This window comes from Hyperoodon ampullatus, assembly GCF_949752795.1.
Source record: "Hyperoodon ampullatus genome assembly, chromosome: 2".
Classification (NCBI taxonomy): Eukaryota; Metazoa; Chordata; class Mammalia; order Artiodactyla; family Ziphiidae; genus Hyperoodon; species Hyperoodon ampullatus.
This window is the reverse complement of record NC_136915.1, coordinates 182493043-182516630: the sequence shown is the minus strand read 5'-3', so window position 1 is coordinate 182516630 and position 23588 is coordinate 182493043. Positions and strand designations below refer to the sequence as shown.

General features: G+C 35.1%; 1 protein-coding gene across 1 annotated transcript in view; it reads left to right on the top strand.

Annotated features, from left to right (window-relative positions):
- The window catches only part of SPATA17 (spermatogenesis associated 17), a gene marked incomplete at both ends in the record, with an annotated part of 181017 nt that extends 178432 nt beyond the window's left edge, over positions 1-2585 (top strand). The window contains one exon of the mRNA XM_079698193.1: positions 2505-2585. Coding sequence (XP_079554319.1) covers positions 2505-2585 — 81 coding nt within the window. The remainder of the gene's footprint in view (positions 1-2504) is intronic.
- Between the last annotated feature and the right edge of the window lie 21003 nt (positions 2586-23588).

Below are 23588 nucleotides of genomic sequence, written 5' to 3'. Positions count from 1 at the left end.
CAGGTATGTGGGGAGTTTCTTGCCTTTTGGGAGGTCTGGGGTCTTCTGCCAGCGTTCAGTAGGTGTTCTGTAGGAGTTGTTCCACGTGTAGCTGTATTTCTGGTGTATCCGTGAGGAGGAAGGTGATCTCCGCGTCTTACTCTTCCGCCATCTTACCCGGAAGTCCTGTTTGCAGTCTTGATCTCAATTAAGATCTTTACCTTCATTTATTTCTTCTCTAATGTTCCTCGTTTCATGTAGAGCTGAATTTCTAACGTGTATCAGACAGAGAAAGACAAATGCTACATTGTATCATTTATATGCAGAATCTAAAAAGAATACAAACAAATGTATATGCAAAACAGAAACAGACTTACAGATATAGAAAACAAACTACTGGTTACCAAAAGGGAGAGGGAAGAAGGGAGGGGCAAATTAGGGGTATGGGGCTAAGAGTTACTAACCACTATATATAAAATAGATAAACAACAAGGGTATATTGTATAGCACAGGGAATTATAACCATTATCTTATAATAACTTTTAATGGAGTATAGTCTGTAAAAATAATGAATCACTATGCTGTACACCTGAAACTAATATAATATTGCAAATCAACTATACTTCATTTTTTTATGAGGAAAAAACTAGAAATAAATTTTTTTAAATATCCAAAATGATTTATTATAGTAAAATTTTAAAAAGTAGTTAAAAATATCAAAATTTTAAGATCATTTGCACAAAACAAACCTTTTCATTTACTTTTTTGAAACCTAGATTATTGTTATACATATATATTTATAAAACTTAAACCATCCATAGTTCTAGTCTTCAGGGTTCCTCAAGTGCCGACATTAAAAAATCACTATCATGCTTCTCACATATGCCTAACTTCATACATTCAAGTTTAAGAGTAGTATGAATTACTTACTATTGCAAAATATTCCCAATATGTCATGAGCCACTCTTGCAAACACTATGTTGATTCCTGAGTACCCCTAGAATCACAATTTCAAATAAAAAGAAAGCCAGAATATGGATTTCAGCACCACAAGAAAATTATACTTCATTATATAAAGTTCTATTGCATTCATGCTATCCAAAAAGAAGGATTTTATTCGAATTAATTAATTTGTCTTTTAACTAAGCATTTTTGTCACACAAATTCTTTGTGTACTCGAAAGCAGTGTCTGTTACAACCTTTTGTCCTTCATGTCACTTGTGCTTTGTCACTTTTGTTTCATAAACACAAAACAACAGATGTGGGGCTTTTCCCTGGGGCCTGAATAGGCTTATTATTAAGCCCTGGGCTTATTCATAAAAGCAGATATTTAGGGTTGGGGCTCTGTTGTACTGGAGTGGAGAGCCAGATCCCTAGTGACAGAGGTTCCTGCATGTTCTTTAATGCATTTATCTTCTGTGTGTTTGTAAGGTAGGAACCCTCTAAAGAGGTTGACCCTGGGCAGAGGTCCTTCCTTCCAAGGTTTTCTTAAGAAAAATAAAATTGTCCAAAATCATTTCCGTTGAGGATAAGCCTGCTTTACGAAGGAGAAACATATACTTTTATATAGTCTGACCATTTATTTACAGTATCCACTGTCGATTTAGTACTTTACCTCTTTAACAACTTTGCCTGTTTCACATGAATGAAAAGCATTCGTTTCTATTGTCAATCAAATGCTGCTTCTTTGGTTACTCAACAATAAATGATTTGTCCTCTCTTCCTTCTGAACTTCTTCAGCATTTGTTTATATCACTTCTGTGATATTTACCACAGGTGGCCTTCTATTATAATTATTTGGGTATAACACCTTTCCTTTTTCATTCATTTAGTCAACAAATATTATTTTGCACAAGACAAGGTACCTACCTGTATGAAGCTTACCATCTCATGTGGGACACAAAATAAATATATAGTATCAAAGAATGGTAATTGCTCTGAAGAAAATAGAGCCATTTAAAATGATAGAAAGTTTCAGGGGTACTATTTTATGTGCAGGTAGTGAGGGAGGGTCTCTTTGAACAGGGATGTGATGAAGGGAAGGAATGAACCATGGGAATAACTGGAGACAAGGCTGTCTAGGTGGAGGCATCTCTAAGTATAAAGACTGAGAGGCAGAGTGTTCGGTAAGCAGAGGTGTTGCTAGAGGTGATTCAATGAGGGGAAATGTAGAAGAAAAATCATGTCAGAAAAGGAGCCAAATGCACCATCATCAAGATCAAGGAGAAACATGTAGATTGTGAGCTCTGTGAAGACAGGTGGCTATGTCACTGTGTTGCTCAGAGCTTCTCCAGGCGGCCATCCACAGCTCATAAAAACTATGTGTTTAAGAAAGTGTCCATATATCTGGCTTTCAACTGATAAAGCTTACCTGCTAATTTTGTTTTATTTGAGGGCATGATGGGAAATTTGAAGTACAGTTAAATGATATCCATCTAGCAATTTAATATAATTTGAATTATAACAAAAATAACATAAGAAATCAGCATGACCTCTTTGGTAATTGTTGATCTTTTTCCTCCTAGGATTTCCAAACTGTATTGCCATCATTTGATCTCTTCTCAAAGTATGGAAAATTGTATTCAAGAGCTGGACAAATTGTATAAAGGTATGCATTTTTGCTAAAATGTACTTCAAAAAATGCTATAGTAAATAACAAAAAATCAAATGAGATTGATTTAACTATCAAACATTTTTAAAAAATGCTATAATAATATTTATACGTAATACAACTTCATATATTTCTTTCATTCTAGTCTAATGGTTTTCAACATTCAAAAATCATGGATTTTGTATTTCAAATCTCTTCTCCAAAATGAACTCAAAGTCGAACTGAAAACTACCTGAAGTACCCTTTCTCTTTAAATTAATTAATACAGTAAATAAATAGCTTTACGTAACATAATGAGAAAGTATTGATGGTGTCCAAAAGCTAAAATATTTCTCATTACTGTATAGATACAGTATGGTTTAAAATACTATATTCAATATGTGTGTTCCTTAAAGTGCAAGGTGCCTTTAGTGGATTGCAAATAAATAGCATCTTGGGTCTCTGATGACCAAAGTTTACAGACTAGAGAAGAACAGAGATACCTACATAAAATTCAAGATCACAAAATAAACTCTCAATGAATGCTGTATTTAATTGCTAAGGTGTTTTAGAGTAGAGAAGTGATTACAATCAAAGGGAGACTAATAGGAGGTATTCTGACATCAGTGAAATTTAAAGGAGATATTGGATGAAGACAGAAAAGATCACTACAGTTGAAGGAAAAGAGGCGGGAATGAGAAATCAGGCTAGTTAATTCCCCAGGGTTCCTCCCACACCAAGAACCAGGGGGAAGCTCTGGTCCGTTGGAAAGAACACAAAGTAGATGCAAGCAACTATGTTCCTTAGATTTAGTTAGTATTGCCTCTCCCACGTTTATAACTTTGGATACTCCAACTGGAAGTCAGTATGTTAAATGTAGATAGAAATGACCTCCTTTTAACTCCTCCAAAGGAATATATGAGGGGAAATATGAAATACTCTGAGTTAATGGAGAAACATACATATAATGCTGAGTGGAATTACAGTTTCAAAGGTTTATAAAATAAGTACCATTACCCATTGGAGCATTTATCTAGTATTTGTGACTCACAGCACGAAGTAGTCTAAATAAAAATTTTCATATTTGTGTATGATTTCAGATTTTAATTCAAAGATACATCCTGCTCATAATGGCCAAAGGTTGAAAACAACTTGAATACTCATTAGTATATGTTAAGTTAAATAAATGCTAAGACACATGAAATGCAATACTATGAAAACATTAAAAATGTTAACATAGATCTTTACTTATTAATTTGAAAAAATGCCTCCAATATATTTCTAAGAAAAGAAAGCTGGATTCAAAGGAAACTATGTAGTCTGATTCCATTAAAAAACATGTATATATGTGTGTGTGTGTATGTGTGAGTGTACACACACATATATATAATGTGTATGTATGTATAAAAAACACACTTTTATGTGCTTATTTATGTATTACATATGTATGTATACATTCATATAAGGCAAAAATGTTACTGGTAGTTATCTCTTGATAGTGAGATTAGGGGTACATTTTGGGGGGATCTTTCTTTATGGTCTCACTTTTTGAAATTTTTATCTAATCAGACAAAGGCAAATTGTTAAACAATAGGAACTACTTGCTCTTCTCTACCAATTACAAAAACATCTTGACTTTATTCAATTCAATCCTAATAATTCAGAGACAATTATCGTTTTTTCTAAAAACATCTTGACTTTATTCAGTTCAATCATAATAATTCAGAGACAATTATCTTTTCTTCTGAAGACAAAATAATGACTTGCTAAATTATAAGAAAGACAAGGATGAGTAACAAATGTTTCACGTTACTTTTAATTAAAAAGAGTGCACAATGCACAGATACAAATATGTGAGAGACATTTTTAAAAACTGTTTGCTAACTCTTCTCTTGGGTGTTTAACTATTTTGTGAATTGAAAGTACTACCAAATTGTCATCTCCTCCTCTTAGAAAGGAAATGAATATCTAGCGTTTAATTTTGGTAAGTGAAGGGTTAGCTTAGCTGATGCTCTCCTATTAAGATTTAATTTCACCAAATACAACACAGTGCTTCTGCTCTTTGTAAAGAAGGCCGAGACAGGCACACTTGCACCAAAGTGTTTAATAAAGATGCCGTGGTAATTTTTAGAGCTATCTATTTGATTGCTTCATCTTCAAGGTAGTTCATCACTTCGCTATAATTCACCCGACATTGCCTCGTACACCCACACTACACTTGCCCGTCAGTCCAATTAGAAATAGTGATACCTTTATCAGATTAATCTTTCTTTCCTTTAGCATGTCTGAGTTTAGGATAAGCAGAGCCCACACCTACTCATTTTGATTAATGCACTAAGACTTCAGCCACTGAAATTGTACAGAGTGAATTAGATTTTAAACACACACATATTTTAAAATCTACTCCCTGACTAGGATAATATGATTCCTTTTAATTTCTTTAATTTTTCTGTAAAACTACTCACTTTTGTAACCTTTGATAGTTTCCCAGAGGCACCTTTGTTTAAATCAGACGATGCTATATTCCGTCAGCTTGCGCTGCCATCTTTTCAGCTCCATTCATCTTTCCAGACAGAAGAGTCTCTTTAAAGATTAGAATGGAGAAAAATTAGCATCATAAGGTGAAATCATTGGTTAGTCCAACATCAGTGTGAGTTTTCTTGCATTATGTGCTTCTCACTTTTTTCACATTCTTCTTTGCAATGGGCTTTGGCCCAGGCTATCATTCTGCTAAAAAGTTCAGTTTTGAGGCCATATATGATTAGTTTTAATGGAATTATTTGTTATGTATGAAAAATAATGTACTTGCTTCCCCTTTTCATAGGAATTTGGCATAGGTATGACTCAAGTAGCCAAGAAAAAAAAATAAAAATGAAAAATAAGTTTGGTTAGTACCTGAATTGGGAAAGGGGTGAAATTCCATTGTCTATTTCCAGAGGAAATATGGTCTCAGCTGCTGTGTAAGGAAAAGGAAGATACATGAGGGGAGAGTAATAATCAGGCATAGAAGCTACATATGTGCCTGTTAGGGTTACATTTTTAATTCAACAAGAAAAATTACTACACCTTGTTATTCAGTTTGGCACTATGTGAATTTATAGCCCTTTTCAGTTTAGTCATAGTGAATTGGCAAGAAACAAAACAGAAAGCAAAATATCTTTAGTATCTTTATCCTTTGACTAAAGATAATATAACAACCCACTTGCCTCTAGGAAGACATTCTGCTGTGTTCCCTTATGACTGAGGCAGGCGGGCTGAACACTCTGTGTGTCTAGTGGCACACACCAGCAATGTTGTTGACCAGGACCTGCAGCAGTGTAGACAGAGATCAGAGAAAAGGGTAATTCCAGCAGGGATAGAAATGAGTCAAATCAGGGGTGTAGCATCCTAGACTCTTAACTGAGCTTAACTCTAAGTGAGGAATATTTAGAGAATTTGAGAACTCATGTTATTGGGTTCTTTTTCTCCTTTCATTTTACTGTTTTGATTTTAGAAAACGAGACAAAATGTAAAAATGAGGTTATGGTATGAAGTGTGTTGAATAGAAGACCCCACTGCCTGGAATCCTGGATTCTACTTTGATGGCTGCTGAACAACCTTGCCACAAGTCTTTCAACATTTGAAGTATTTCTTATTCTCTCTCTCTCTTTCTCTCTCTCTCTCTCGTTCTCTCTCCCTCTTCCCTTCTCTCTCTATCTCTCCTCCCCCTCCCCCCATCTGTCCAAAGAAGAAACTGGAACCATCCCTGGTTCATTGAAAACTCTACAGTTCTAAAAGGAAAATACAAATGAGGATCCTACAGAAAATACACTTAAACCGTACTTATTATTATTCAATAAACTAATATTTTACAGCTGACTACTCATGAATTAATTACAGTGTAATATATATATATATATATATATATATATATATATATATATATATATATATATATATATATATATATGGTGTGTATGAACAGTGGGTCTTTTACCTCTGAGAATGTCTGTCACAGCCACGGCCACTGGTGACCAAAAGTGCCACAGATGGTTCCACTGAAGTGGCCATATTCTGACCCCGTCATCCTAGTCACACCATTGTTGGGAGCCCAAGTGAAGGGCAGCTAGCATGAAGAAATGGTTTGAAGAATGAATGGGGCAGGGCTTCCCTGGTGGCACAGTGGTTGAGAATCTGCCTGCCAATGCAGGGGACACGGGTTCGTGCCCCGGTCCAGGAAGATCCCACATGCCGCTGAGCGGCTGGACCTGTGAGCCACAATTACTGAGCCTGCGCGTCTGGAGCCTGTGCTCTGCAACAAGAGAGGCCACGATAGTGAGAGGCCCACGCACCATGATGAAGAGTGACCCCCGCTTGCCACAACTAGAGAAAGCCCTCACACAGAAATGAAGACCCAACACAGCCAAAATAAATAAATAAATTAATAAACTCCTATCCCCAACATCTTCTTTAAAAAAAAAAAAAGAATGAATGGGGTAAAGTTGTATGGTATGGAAGCTCTGCTCTGAGGGAAATAGTGACTCGTCAGACCAGTTCGAACCCCCTCAGGATGTTGAACTTGAGACACAGAGACACAGACCCCGGTGAGTGTGGCAGCAGAAACATAGACACCCTCAGACGGAGAAGACATTTGCAGGTCTCTACTGCAAAGAGGTCATCTGCTTGCAGGGTCTATCCAGCTCATTGTATTCACTTAGTAAGTGGTTTCTGATTGAAAAACAAGTGTCTGGCTGATTAGATTATGAAATTTTAGAGTATGCCTCCTAGCCCTTTGAATCTTTAATAACAATTCACAATCTATTAGGTGTTTTGAAGATGCTGGGTGAGTATTTGTTAATTCTGACCTTAGCATGAACTTGTAAGACAATTACTGGAATTAGAAAGAGTCTGAACATTGCCCACTTCAAAGCTACATGACAAGTCGGTGATTCAGTCTGTAACCTTGCCCTTCTCATTATGATAGTCCAAGCTACATTTTTTTAAACTCTTTGGTATAATGAGGTATTATGTGAGAGGTTATGATTTGTGAAGCTTTATATGAAAAGATTCATTTTTAAAAACATCTTTAATGCTATTTTTTAAAAAACAGTTAACATTCATTTAGAGCATTCATTCAATAACATTCATTCAATTTGGTGAATATGTTGGGAATTATAATAAGTATAGGTTTGTAGAAAATTCAAATAAGTAATAAAGGCTTTAAAAAAAAATAAGACAACATTTATTGCAAGGAGGAATTTGCTGCCATTTGGGGATAGGAGAATAGAAATAGAATGGGAAAATATTATTGGGTGTTATACAAAATAACAGAAGAAAGTTATGAATTACTTTATCTTGTAAAGTGTAAGGCTAAATTTAAGGCTTGTAAAGTGGAAGTAGCTAGATTTAGAGCAGATCAGGGTCCTTTGAAACGTGATGCGTTGCCTCTATACCAGATGACAAAATGGACAAATCAACTCTCAAACTTCATTTACTCTAGAAACAACTGATGAAAAACAAAAACAAAAACCCAAGATGATGTTTTTGCTGAGTGGGGAGTATATAGCTTGGCCTCTTGTTATAATAGATTCTAACTCTACTAAGCCTAGTTTCGCTCTTCTCTGATTATTCTTTTCTTCTTTTATAGGATGTATTACTTTATAGTAAGGGAATCAATAATTCCTGTTCTTTTCTAATAATAATCTTAGGAGACTGGAATCTTATTATAATGCTGTTGCTAGGACTCACAATATTTTGGGAATTCATTCTTTTAAAATAACTTTCAGCATTAGATTATGAGCTATTGCATAGTCTTAGTGCTCCAAAGTTACCTGTCCTGGAAATTCAGAAACAAAACTGTGAGTGACAGAAAACTGTGAATTGGCCTGCCCCAGTCTGCAAGGTTCACATGTTGTGACCTACCTTCCTCTCTCTCCTCCCTTTCTCTCTCTCTCATGTTATATCACTACACCCAAGAAAAATAATTCCTGCTCCTGATATATTCTTGAGAACTGCAAAGTATTTCATGATTCAGAATGCCAGTTTTATCTTTCTCACTGTTACCCAAACTCGTGCATGCCTCAGGTGCTCTGTAGCCAATCCGTGTAATGTATTTGTTTTTCACCACCACACTCCCTGCTCCTCCCCCCACCCTGGCACACACGAAAGTTCCTGATAACTATAGAGGGTATCCAGATGAGCCAAAAATGCCTTTGCATTGAGGAGAAAGAAGAATGAAATATGGACTCTTAGTAGAGAATATAATGGGGAAAGCAGTCTGTTGCTTCTTGAAAACTACTTAACTACATCAACTTATATACAATTTCTTTCCTATATTCCCAATATGAGCTAATTCTGTATGAATATTGACCATTAAAACATCAAGAGCACTGTGGATGTTTAAAGGCATATACCTTGAGAGTATTCAGAACTGGACCCTCCAGTACTTCTGAAATCAAAATACTCATCAGCTTTCGTGTAGTTAATCAGTTAATGCCTTTCTTTCCTGCTGGTCTCTAATTTCTTTGAGGGCAAATACTGTCTCTCTTGATAAATGCCCTCTATCCAACATCAGGCAGAACACCAAGCACCGAATAAAATACCTGTTGGATAAATGTTGTTAAGAAAGTTCCAAAAATGTTTCAAGAAATAGAAGCTATAAAATAATAGATAGCTTCCTAAGAAAGTGCCTATAAAGACACCATCACTCATTTGAATGCACACATTATGGAGTGTTATTTTCTAACTAGTCCCATTATTTTGTAGTTAAGATATAGATGATTTTGGATACAAGTTTAGATATACACTAAGTTGGCTGATCCTGAGATCAAGTTATGATCGTTACTTGGGTAAAGTGTTTCTTCTGGGAAGTAATCTTTTTTATCCGTAAATTTTTTAGTAGTTATCCTTATTTGTGGTAATACATTTTTGTGGCTGTGAAGTCAATATTGCATTCTTATCTTAGAGAAATTGTGAATTTTGTTACCAATTGTATTCCCTTTTTACTCTGGTCCCTCACATTCATGGCCGGCCTCTCACAGCTATATCGTGTCCATTTTATGTGTTAATCTTGTCTTCAGTCTCATTTTTTTTCCCCTCCAACTCTTCTTTTAATTTTGCCCCGATTTTCTCTTCCATTTTATTTTCTTTTCCGGTGTAAAGTGGCTCAAAACCTTTTAGGAACAAAGTGAAAGCACAGTAAAAAATAAACCACAAAATTTTTTGTAGAACTTGTGTAAGATCATAGTGATGCCTGAAAAGCAGTAGCACTGCTGGATCAATAGAAGTCACTTGGTCCAAGTTCCAGTTTATAATAAGCCACTACATAAAGAATCAGAATAAAATTGTATTGCAAAATGAGTGAGTGAGTAAATGAATGCACAGCACAGGAGAATGTTGCTTAGGTTGGTCTGTATTCCATGAGTTAAACTCTGTTAGCTCCTGTCTTTAAGTTCATCTAAAACTACAACTCATCACATCTTTGTGTTACATCTTCAACAATGAGCTTTCTAGCTCTTCTGTAGTAAATGAACTCTTCCCTCACTTAACGCTCTGAATGAAAGACTCTAAATGAGAGCAATGACATTAATTTGGCCTGAGAACGTGACTGATTTTTGATGCAAAAGAGCCCACAATGCCGAAACACTTGTTCTCCCATTTTATAATCTCAAACTTTTTCCTGTGAGAATGGAGTGAAATCCCAACTTGATCTGTGGGTTGTACTTTGCTTGCTCCTTTTGGGGTTCAGTGTCCCCAGCAGGCTCCCTCACAGAGCACAGTAGGATAGTGCTAAGCACTCTTCCACTTGTAAATACTTCAACTCCTTAATGAGGAAATGACCTTGCGGCTGGTGCAAACAGATACAGCCACTTATCGGTACATTGAGTTCAATGTATAGTTCTCAGCTTCTTATTCGTGATGTGGGATGCAGTTCATTTGCACACTGTGGCATTAAACAATCCTTGCCGCAAAGTGACGTCAGTACATTAAAGAATCCTGATTTTAGGAACTGACAAAATTGCACATACTGGTAGGGATAAATCGCTGATTCAAATAGAGAGGAAGCATACACTGTGTGTGTGTTTAACACTAAGCTGAACAGTTACTTTGCTGCCTTGTAGGGGGAATTGTAAGACCATACGAATTGCAAGTAAAGCCCAAGCTCCTATGAGGATATCTAATAATGATTATTTAGTAGGCTTGAAGTGTTCCATAGTCAACGTGTTTTCCAGCTGGAAATTAGTCTGTACTATTTAGTGTATTTTCAAGGCATTCATGCTTCATTCCAAACAACCTAATAGAAATTAGTTTTCATACCTCTTTTCATGTGAAAATAATCCAATTGAATGAAACATAAAAAATAGTTTTTAAAAAGTAGTCCTTCATTCATACTTAATATTATAAATTAATAACATCACTGACTAGGAGAAAGGAATATGTACAACAAGATCATTTTGTGATGTTTGAAACCTGGATAGTTTACTCATTCTTTGCTCAACAAGGATTCAATACAGAATCTTTCATCTTTGAGCATTACTGTATTAAACATAATGTGACCAGAGAAATATTTTAGTAAATGGAAGATGAAATTACTTCCCTTAAAGAGTTAGGTCCAGTTGACATGAAGAATTTGAAGAGTAATTAAAAGCAAAACAAAGTTATTTAGTATGAGAATTTTTTTTAAGTTTGTTGCATGCCTAAAAGGTAAGCAAATAGGATTAAAGTGAGATGGGAATAGTTAAGAAAACTTTCTTGAAGGGGACAAATGTTAAGACCTAATAGTAATAAGGATCTTGAATTGACTGAATTGAAAATATGAACAAGGGGGTTATCAGGCAAAGAAAATTACGTAAGCAAAAGCATAGAAACAGAAATGATCAAGACGTATGCAAAAGGAAATTTTTAAAAATCTTAACTGGACAAATAGCAAAAGAAGATTAAAATAGTTTGATTTGAATTGAACTTAAAGAAGGGAGTTAACAATTTTTTTATTGAAGTATGGTTGATATACAATATTACATAAGTTACAGGTGTACAGTCTAGCAATTCACAACTTTTAAAGATTATACTCCATTTATAGTTATTATAAAATATTGCCTATATTCCCTGTGCTCTACAATATATCTTTGTAGCATATTTATTTCATATATAGTAGTTTGTACCTCTTAATCCTCTGCCCCTATATTGCCCCTCCCCTCTTCCCTCTCCCTGTTTGTAACCATTAGTTTGTTTTCTAGATCTGTGAATCTGTCTCTTTTTTTGTTATATTCACTAGTTTGTTGTATTTTCTTAGATCCCACATATAAGTGATTTCATGTAATATTTGTCTTTCTCCTATTTGAGCAGTTCTGATTTTTTAAACACCGCAGAACCAAGAAACCAAGAATCCAAGCATAAAATGGCAGCTAAAAGACTGAGAGGTGAAGTTGACCTTGTACAGTCTCCTGGGGCTAAAAAGATATAAATTGGAGTTTAGGGCTATGTAGGAAGCCAGGGCTTGAGAATGATCAAGTCCAAGAGAATTAAGAGTGAAAAGAAATGAACCCAACATTCAAAACCTTTTTTTCTTGAGGCATTTGTGATTTGTGAAAAGCAGTCTAAAAGGTGAGACACTAAGCAGAGCTTTTGATAGTCTCCATATTATGTGAGAAAACAACATCCAAGGTCTTCCAAGGATGAGGACTCTTGGTAAACATATTTTCAGATGGAACTTGGAAGTGCTATCCTAATGCAAGAGTAGGCAAAAAATACATTATCATCTGTATTAGTTTGCTCAGGTAGCCATAAGAGAATTCCACAGATTGGGTGGCTTCAAGAACAGAAATTTAACTTCTCACAGTACTGGAGGCAGGAAGTTCAAGATCAAAGTGCCAGCATGGTTGGTTTCTGGTAAGGCATCCTTTCCTGGCTTGCAGATGACTGCTTTCTTGCTGTATCCTTACATGGCCTTTCCTCTATTCATGCACTTCCTGATCTCTTCCTCTTCTTATAAGAACACCAGTCCTATTGGTTTAGGGCCCCATCTTTAAGACCTCATTTAAACTTAATTACCTCCTTAAAGGTTCTCTCTCTAAATACAGTCACATTTGGGAGGGGGGATAGGGCTTCAGCATACGAATTGAAGGGGGTGGGAGGCACATTTAGTCTATAACATTATCACAAAGATGGAAACCTATCTTCAACTTAATCACACAATAGGCTAAGGTGATTGGCACTTCCATTAACTGTTGTCCAGAAGCCAAAGTAAATTTTTTGAAAGAGCATCTTGAGCCATTACATGTTTCATAAACAATGAAAATATGCAATGAAAAACAAAAGAACAAGATAAAACCTAAGGAGGGGGGAAAAAACCTTAATGAAATGGAGATGAGTTATCTAATTGATAGAGAGTTCAAAGTAATGGTCATAAAGATGCTAACCAATCTCAGGGAAAGAGTGAATGAACACAGAGAGAACTTCAACAAAGGGATAGAAAAGATAAGAAAATACCAAGTGGAAGTCACAGGACTAAAGAACACAATAACTGAATTGAAAAATACTAGACAAATTCAACAACAGACTAGATGAAACAGAAAAAGAATCAGTGACCTACAAGGCAGGGCAATGGAACTAACATAAAGCAGCAAAAAGAAAAAAAAATTTAAAAAGTGAAGATAACTTAAGAGACCTATGGGACAACATCAAGTGGAACAACTTTCACATTATAGGGGTCCTAGAAGGAGAAGAGACAGAAAATGAGGCAGAAAACTTATTTGAAGAGATAAGAGCTGAAAATTTTCCTAGGATTCCTGCAAGGAAAAGACATCCATATCCAGGCAGCCCAGAAAGTTCAAATAAGATGAACCCAAAGATATCCACAGCAAGACACATTATAATCAAAATATCAGAAGTTTAAAATAGAGAATCTTAAAAGCAGCAAGAGAAAAATAACTTGTTATGTACAAGGGAACCCCCATAAGATCATGAACAGATTTTTCTGCAGAAGCTTTGCAGGACAGAAGAGAGTGACATGATATATTCAAAGTGCTGAAAGCAAGAAACTTCAAAGGTTATGACTCAGAATTGAAGGAGAGATTAAAAGTTTTCCAGACAAGTAAAAATTAAAGGAGTTCACCACCACTAAACCAGCCTTACAAGAAGTGTTAAAAGGACTTCGTTAAGCTGAAAACAGGGGCACTAATTAGTAGCAAGAAAACATAAGAAAGTAAAAATCTCACTGGTAAAGGTAAATATATAGTAAATGTAGTGGACTAATCAATTATAAAGCTAATATGAAGGTTAAGAGACAAAAGTAGTAAAAATAACTATAACAATTACTAAAGAGATACAGACACAGTAATGGTACAAAATGTCACACTGAAGACTAAATGTTGGAGGTGAGGAAAAATGTAGAGTTTTAGAATGTTTTCAAACTTAAATTGCTATCAACTTAAAATAAATAAATAAATATAAATATATATATATATATATATATATATATATATATGTAAGAAAAAAGAGAGAGAGCTCAAAAAATAAAATCAGAAATTAAAGAGAAGTTATAGCTGATACTACAGAAATACTAAAGATCATAATAGACTACTATGAAAATGACAGCTAATTGGAAAACCTAGAAGAAATGAATAAATTCCTAGAAATGTACAATCTTCCAAGACTGAATCATGAAGAAATACACAATCTGAATAGACTGAACACTAGTTAGGAGAGTGAATCAGTAACAAAAAATGTCCCCTTAAACAAAAGTCCAAGACCAGACAGCTTCACCAATGAATTCTACCAACCATTCAAAGAAGATTTAATACCTATCCTTCTCAAACTCGTCCAAATAATTGAAGAAGGAATGCTTTCAAATTCATTTTATGAAGCCAGTATTATCCTGATACCAAAACCAGACAAACACAGCACAAAGAAAGAAAATTAGAGGTCAATATCACTGATGAACATAGATGCAAAATCCTCCCCAAAATTGCAAACCAAGCTCAACAATTAATTTATGAAAAAAAGGCAAGAATATACAATGAAGAAAGGATAATCTCTTCAATAAATTGTGTTGAGACCACTGGACAACCATATGCAAAAGAATGAAGCTAGACTACTATCTTACATCATACACAAAAATTAACTCAAATGGACTAATGACTTGAATGTAAGACCAGAAGTCTTAAAACTTCTAGAAGAAAACATAGGTAGTAAGCTTCTTTTCATCAGTATGATGGTGAGTTATGGATCTGCCTCCAAAAGCAAAGGCAACAAAAGCAAAAATAAACAGGTGAACTACAACAAAAAAGTTTCTGCACAGCAAAGAAAACCATCAACAAAATGAAAAGATAATGGGAGAAAATATTTGCAAGTCATATATCAGATAAGGAGTTTATATCCAAGATATATGAAGAACTCACACAACTCAATAGCAAAAAACAATCTGATTAAAAATGGGCAAAGGAGCTGAATAGACATTTTTTCCCAAGAAGACATACAGATGGCCAACAGGTACATGAAAAGATGCTCAACATCACTAATCATCTTTCAGATGATTAATCACTGAATCATCAGAGAAATGCAAATCAAAACCACAATGAGATATCACCTCATACCTGTCAGAATTGCTATCATCAAAAAGACAACACTTATATGTGAAATCTAAAAAACAAAATGAAACAAAACAGAAGCAGACACATAGATACAGAAAACAAGCTAGTGATTGCCAGAGGAGAAGAGAGTGGGGGATAGTGAAACAGATGAAGGGGATTAAGAGGTACAAGCTTCCAGTTATAAAATAAATGTCATGGGGGAATATATACAGCATAGGGAATATAGTCAATAATACTGTAATAACTTTGTAGGGTGACAGATGGTAACTAGACTTACAGTAGTGATCATTTCATAATGTATTAAAATATCAAATCACTGTGTTGTACACCTGAAACTAATGTAATATTATAAGTCAATTATACTTCAATTAAAAACGCAAATTAAAAATGCAATAAGGCAGCAGTACATACTATAATTTCTACAATTTGAAAAGAATCACAAAATATTATAAATTACTCTGTGCCTGCACATTTGATAACCTAGATGAAATAGACCAATTCCTCAAATGACACAATTTGCCAAAACTAACACAAGAATAAACAGATAATCTGAATAGAACTCTATCCCTTAAAGAAATAGAATCAATAATAAATAACCTTCCAAAAGAGAAAACACAAGGTCCACTTGGGTTCACTGGTGAATTCTATCAAATATTTAAGAGAGAAATTATACCAATTCTCTACAACCTCTTCCAGGGGATAGAAGCAGAGGGTATACTTCCTAACTTATTCTGAGTCCAGCATTACACTAACAGCAAAATCAAATAAAGATATTTCAAGAAAAGAAAATTACAAACCAATATCTCTCATGAACAGAGATGCAAAATCCTCAACAAAATATTACTAATCAAATCCAAAAAAGTATAGAAAGAATTATACATCACACCAAGTAGGATTTATCCCAGTTATACCAGGGTGATTCAACATTTGAAAACAAATTAATGTAATGCATAATAACATCAACAGACCAAAAAAAAAATTCACATGATCATATCATTAGATTCAGAAAAAGTATTTGACAAAACACAACACCCATTTATGATAAAGCTCTCAGTAGACTAGAATTAGAGGAGAAATTCTTCAACTTGATAAAGAATATCTACAAAAAACTTTCATCTAACATACTTAATTATCAGAAGCTAGAAGATTTCCCATTAAAATCAAGAGCAAGACAAGGATGTCCCTGCTTACTCCTTTTCAACATAGTACTGGAAGTCCTAGTTAATGCAATAAGAAAAGAAAAAAGAAATAAAAAGTAGACAGGAAGGAAGATATAGAGCTGTATTTATTCATAGATGACATGGTTATCTATGTTGAAAATGCAAACAATCAACAGCAACACAATACATCCTGGAACTAATAAGCAATTACAGCAAGGTTGTAGTATACAAGCTTAATATTCAAAAGTCAATCACTTTCCTATAAACCACCAATGACCAACTGGAATTTGAAATTAAAAACACAATTCCATTTAGCACCCCACAAAATGAAATACTTAGGTATAAATTTAACAAAATGTATACATGATCTATGGAGGAAAATTACAAAACTGATGAATAAAATCAAAGATCAAAGTAAGCAGAGCAATATTCTGTGTTCATATGTATGAAGAAAATATTGTCCAATGTCAATTCTTCCCAACTTGAGCTATGATTCAATTCAATACCAAAAAAATCCCAGGAAGTTATTTGGTGGATATCAACATATTCTAAAGTTTATATGCAGAGTCAGAAGACTCAGAATAGCCAACTCAATATTGAAGGAGAAAAACAAAGTTGGAGAACTGATGTTACCCAACTTCAAGACTTACTATAAAGCTATAATAATCAAGTCAGTGAAGTATTGGTGAAAAAATAGATTAATAGATTAATGTAACAGAATAGAGAGCTCAGAAATAGACCAAGATAAATATAATCAATTGATCTTTGACAAAAGAACAAAGGCAGCACAGTGGAACAAAGACAGTGTTTTCAACAAATGGTGTTGGAACAACTAGACATCCACATGCAAAAAAAAAAAAAAAAAAAGAATCTAGACACAAACCTACACCCTTCATAAAAATTAACTTAAAACAGATCACAGACCTAAATGTAAAACTATAAAATTCCTAGAAGATAACATAGGAGAAAACCTAGATGACCTTCTGTATGTTGATGACTTTGTAAATACAATATCAAGGAAAAAATTCATGAAAAAAATAATTGATAAGATGGACTTCATTAAAATTTTAAACTTCTGCCCTGTGAAAGACAATCTCAAGAGAATGAGGAGACAAGCCACAGACTGGGAGAAAATATTTGCAAAAGACACTTCTGATAAAGAACTGTTAAAAAGAACTCTTTTAAACTCAACAGTAAGACAACAAACAAACTAATTATAAAAACGGGTCAAAGACCTTCACAAACACCTCACCAGGTGGCAAATAAACATATGAAGCATATGAAATAAGCATATAAAAAATGTACCACATATGTCATCAGGGAAATAAAAATTAAAACAACGAGGTACCACGACACACCTATTAGAATGCCCAAAATTCAAAACCCTGACAACACCAAATGCTGGTGAGGTTGTTGAGCAAGAAGGATTCTCATTTATTGGTGGTGGGAATACAAAGCGGTACCGTCACTTTGAAAGACAGTTTTGCAGTTTCTTACAAAACATACTCTCACCATATAATACGGCAATTGTGCTCCTTAGTATTTACTCAGAGGAACTGAAAGCTTATGTCTAGACAAAACCTTACACATGGATATTTATAACAGCTTTATTCATAATTGCCAAAACTTGGAAGCAACCAATTTGCCCTTCAGTAGGTGATTGGAGAGATAAACTGTGGTACATCAAGACAATGGAAAATTATTCAGTGCTAAAAAAAAAGAAATGAGCTATCAAGCTGTGAAAACACAGTGAAGAACCTTAAACACATATTACTCAATGAAAGAAACCAAAAGGATATGATTCCAACTATTTGACATTCTGGAAAATGCAAAATTATGGAGACAGTAAAAAAAATCAGTGATTGCCAAGCATAGGGCTGAGAGGGAGGGATGAAAAGTCAGAGCACAGAGAATTTTCAGGGCAGTGAAAATACTCTGTGTGACATTAAAATAATGAATACATGTCATTATAAATTTGTTGAAACCCATACAATGTACAAAACAAAGAGTGAGCCCTAATGTAAACTGTGGACTTTGGTTGATTATGATATGTCAATGTATGTTCATCAGTTATAACAAATGTACCACTTTGGTGGGGGAAGTTGATAATATGAGAGGCTGTGCATATGTGAGGTCAGGGAGCATACAGGAAACCTCTGTACCTTTCTTTCAATTTTGCTAAAACTGCTCTCTTAAAAAAATAATTTTATAAAAAAAATAAAAATAAAAGAATGACAATACCAAAATATCACACAACTGTAACTCTCATCTGGTAAATTGGTAGCAATATAAGTTTATACCATATCTTCCTTAAACTGTTTGTATACAGCCACTAGAAACTTACCACTTGAGTATTTTGTGACCCAGCAATTCCTCTCCTACATATATCTAAAAGAAATGTGTACACATGTTCACCAACAGATATATACAAAATGTTCACAGTACAGCCTTGAAGTTTAGAAACAAATCAAATGTCCATCTCCTGATGAGTGGAGAAACAAATTGTGGTATATCCATATAATGGAATATTGTTTGGCAGTAAAAAGGAATAATGTACTGATACACGTGACAATTTGGATGAACCTCAAAAACATTATACTAAGTGAAATAAGCTATTCATGAAAGACCACACGTTGTATGGTTCCATTTATATGAAAGGTTCAGAATAGGCAAATGTATAGAGACAGAAACATTAGTGGTTGCCTAGGGGTGGAAGCAGGATGGAGATTGACTGCTAATGGGTGTGAGTTTCTTTTGGGAGAAACTTTCTTTATAAATTTTCTTTTTAAATATTCTAAAATTACATTATGGTGATGGTTAAACATCTCTGTAAATATACCAAAACCATTGAATTGTACATGTTAACTGAGTAAATTTTATGGGACATTATTTATAGCCCAATGAAACTGCTTTAAAAAAAACACAAAGAAATACCAGTACATACTCATTATAATAGTGAAATTTTATAAGAACGGTAATCGAAAAATATGACTCTAAAAATAGAAAAAAAATATGACTCTACTGTAACTCTCAGCCAGTAAGTTGGTAGGAATATAAATTGTTACAATATCTTTGGAAAACTATTGGGCTGTGGCTACAAAAGCTTAACATATGTCTATCCTGTGACCTGGTAATTCCTCTCCTATGTACGTCTGAGAGAGATGTGTATATATATACTCACTAAAAGATAGATAGAAGATACCAATGAAAACACTGTTTGTAACAACCAAAAAAATGGAAACAACCCAAAGTTCTATGAACAGTACAAAGGAAATTAACACTACTCCTACTCTCAACAACATAGAAGAATCTCATAAATATAATGTTGAGTAAAACCCACCAGACATACAACATACATACAAATAAATCTGTCCATTTATTTAAGGTAAAAAAATAGACAAAGTGAATCTCTGGTGATTTGGGATGAAGTCATAGTAACTGTGAGGGAACACAGGAGTCTTCTAGAGAGGTAGGTGCTGGTAATGTTTGATTTCTTGATTTAGGTTATGAATACATTCATGTTTCCTTTGTGAGAATTTCAGTGAACTTTATTTTTCGTGAACTGTGTACCTTTCTGTATGTACATTTTGCTCTGTTTACAATTAGCCCAGTGAGGGTGAAAGGGGATGGGGGGCAAACAAAAACCAAAACCCTGGAGAGCATCCATTCTCTCTGAGGATGGTGGCTACCCCTCGACTCCACCTGACGTTGCCTGTGAGAATGCCGACCCAGTGACTTCAAACTATCTACTTTTTAAGAGAAGGTGGAAATATTTCCCTGAAATTCTCTGTTTTTAGGTGTTGGCCAAGATTTCAATTGTCAAAACATTGTGAAAACCATCCAAAGCACAACCAGAGCTGGGTTCTACCTTTGGCTGGCAGTTTGGGTGGCTCTGTCACTTAACTCTGTGCATGATCTTGGCAACATTTCTTAACCTCCCCAAGCCTCAGTTTTGCCATCTATAAGAATTATAATAATAATACTTTCCTCTGCAGGTTATTAAGAGGACCGACTGCTTGTTAAAAATCACTTAAGACTATGCCTCTAATTCAGCAAGCTCTCAATAAATGATCATTGTTATTATTATTTTTATTGCCAGAGTACTACTCTCTGAGGATAACTGAAAAGAAAAAAGGGTGACAGCTTGAAACAAAAACATACAGCTACGGCTTTCCACGCTCATATTTTCCTGTCACCCCTATCTTCCTCTTCTCCCACTAACTGGCTTCCTGTCTTAAATCTTCTCCTGCTATCACCCTACTAAAGTTCTCAGAAGTCACCACCACTTGTTTAGAATGAAAATGGGAGTAAGGCAGCTGGAAGATCTATGTCTATCGCCCCACTCTGAGTCTCCAAACTCTTTTTTTTCTCACAAAGGTACTATGAAATGTGGCCCTTTTTTCTAAAATGTTATTCCTGTTTTAGAGAAAGTAGGATATGAGTTGGATAGCTTTTTGTTGACTGCCCTGGACACCAAACCACAATAAATAATATAGAGTTATTTTCAGTGGTATACACATTTGGGATTTCAAACTGCCTGTAAAAGAAAATTTGGTACATACCTGTCTTTTGACATGTGACTTCTTGTGCCACAATAGTAAGGTTTAAATTTCATACATAAACAAAATGTTCAAGGTAATCTCATAAAGTGAAAACCTATAGGTAATTACATTTTCGTTTTAGCTTTCATAACTGAAACTTTACAAACATGAGTAACATTCCAAAATTCCTGATCCTGTTTTGATAATTTTGATAATATTCTACTGCAGAAATAAGAAAAATAAAAGACAAGCTTTGGCAGAGAGATGTCAAACTTAAGGGTAAATCAGAAAGTGAATAACGATCACCTATATAATCAAAAATTTGTTCTACAAAGTTTCAACCAGCTACAACTGATTTTCGGCATTCAAAATGCATTTGGATGTACTTATCCATATGGCCCTCTGACAATATTTACATTGAAAATCAGTAATATTCTATAATTAAACATTATTTGCCTGGTGTGCTCATAATTATTCTAATTAATATCTCCAAAGTCATGTGAGGCTAGGATTTATTATCTCCATTTTCAGATGAGGAAATTAAGACAGGATAAGTAAATAAATGAATGTCATATAGAAAACAGCATTTTCTAAGTTGGGATTGGACTCAGGTCTAGTGTGAGTCTTCAGCTCAGGCTCTTAGTTGCTGCATTAGAATGATGGTCCTGATGCTGGTTGCTAACAGTCCTCCAAAGGCCATGACTTTGTCTCCTTGGCAGGAAACAGCATTCTGGAAGCCAAGAGTTTATCAATCTACTTCTTCCTTTTAGTGACCAATTCCATTCCTTGGCTCAGATCAGGATGGTGATGGTGATCTCTTTTGCTGTATTTTTTAGGGTCTAGCCAAGTAAAGCCCATTTCCTTGTGCCACTGTTAGGAAGGAAGGAAGTGATTTTTTTTTCCATCATTGGTGAATGATTTCATTCTTATAAGGCAGAGCAAAAAGAAGACAGCAGGAAAAGGAACATGAAATCTCATTTGGGGATAAAGAAATCAACTTATTTTCAAATGGTGTATAATTGTGTAGAGACAAATGTGTGCATGTATAATTTTAAAAAGTGGAGTGTAATGAAAACATTTGAAATATCTCAGCAAAAATTACACATAGCAATTCTATGGTCCCACATCTTTACTACTATCCTTTCTCAAGTCACTGGCTTATTATACCCAAATATCCTCTCTTTAAAGAAAATTAAGCAGAAATAAAGAGAGCAACTCAGCATTAAGAAGAGAAAAAAGTGAGAATAACATGTTGGAAACAGAAACTGCAGTCTAACGAGAGCTTCCCCACCTTCATTACCATCCTTCCAAATAAATCTCCCTGCTCCTCTTGAGCTGGCAAATAAAAAAATCAACCCACAAGATATATGTGTGTGCTTTTCCTGATGAGCATTGCCATCCATCTACAGTACGTCCCACATGCCAGTTTGAAGATGGGCTAGAGGGAGAATTAAAGACTTCAGAAAGTCCACAGCATAATCAAGAAGGCTTTTTTTCTTCTGACTACACAAGTTTCATATCTGTCTTAGGTGATTTTCTCCCCATCTCTTTCACTCTGTGGCAAAGATCCTGATTGCTGATGGGACATTAACTGAGTATATAACTAACCCTTCAGGGCAACCAACCGGTTTCCACTATGTGGCACCAATGCCTTTGATACGTTTCATTTTGGCAAAGACTCCCTAAAAAATTATTTATTCTAACTTCTCACACCTGCTGGGATTCTTTCTAAGCTATCCATACCCCTGCTTGAGCATTCCTAAGTCTTGGGAATAACTCTCCCTCTCAAGAGAGTATGTTCCATTTTGGGCGTTTAAAATTATTTAAGACTTCTTTGTTATATGGAGTTTGTGATTTCACTTATTGCTACTAATTCAGTGCTTTCGAATGAATTGAGTCTCTTTTTCACATGGCTGCCGTTCAAGCATTTGGAAAAGAGACCATGACTCACCTGAGATTTCTTTTTTCTGTTAAACATCCTTAGGCTCCAGAACTTCATCCTCTAGTTGGTTCTACCAGTCCCTCTCCAAGGCAGATGTTGCTAATTACAATCTTCATTTCTACAGATCTGAGCTCAGAATCCTCCTTCACATGGCTCTCCAGGCAGCCACTATTCCATTTGAATTGAAACGTGAGTTGAAGCCCACTTGCCATCCTTGGGAGTTTGGTTTCAATACGATAAAGTTCAGTGAAGATGGAGGTGGGGAGTGGATTAAAGCTCTTTAATAATTTGAACATGGGCTTCCCTGGTGGCGCAGTGGTTGAGGGTCCGCCTGCCGATGCAGGGCACACGGGTTCATGCCCCGGTCCAGGAAGATCCCACATGCCACAGAGCGGCTGGGCCTGTGAGCCATGGCCGCTGAGCCTGCGCGTCCGGAGCCTGTGCTCCGCAACGGGAGAGGCCCGCGTACCACAAAAATAATAATAATAATAATTTGAACATACTCTAGTTTGGGTACTTGTCCAAGGTTGATGTCAGTGTTTCCTTCAAATTAAATTAAGGAGTTACATAGGATGTCAACTGTGCCCTTGATGATGCAGATTCCATTAAGAAGAACTGTTTCTAAGCAGATCATTGGAACCAAAATACCCATACTTGGCAAGATCCTCAGTGCTAGATTATTAAGAGAACAAGGCAATAAAAGTGAATGACCGAGTGGTAGCTGTAAACATTAAGTCAGAACTTGTGTTTGGCTTAGTTTAAGAAATGATTACTTATTTTCTATTCATTTTTATTCAGGTCCATATA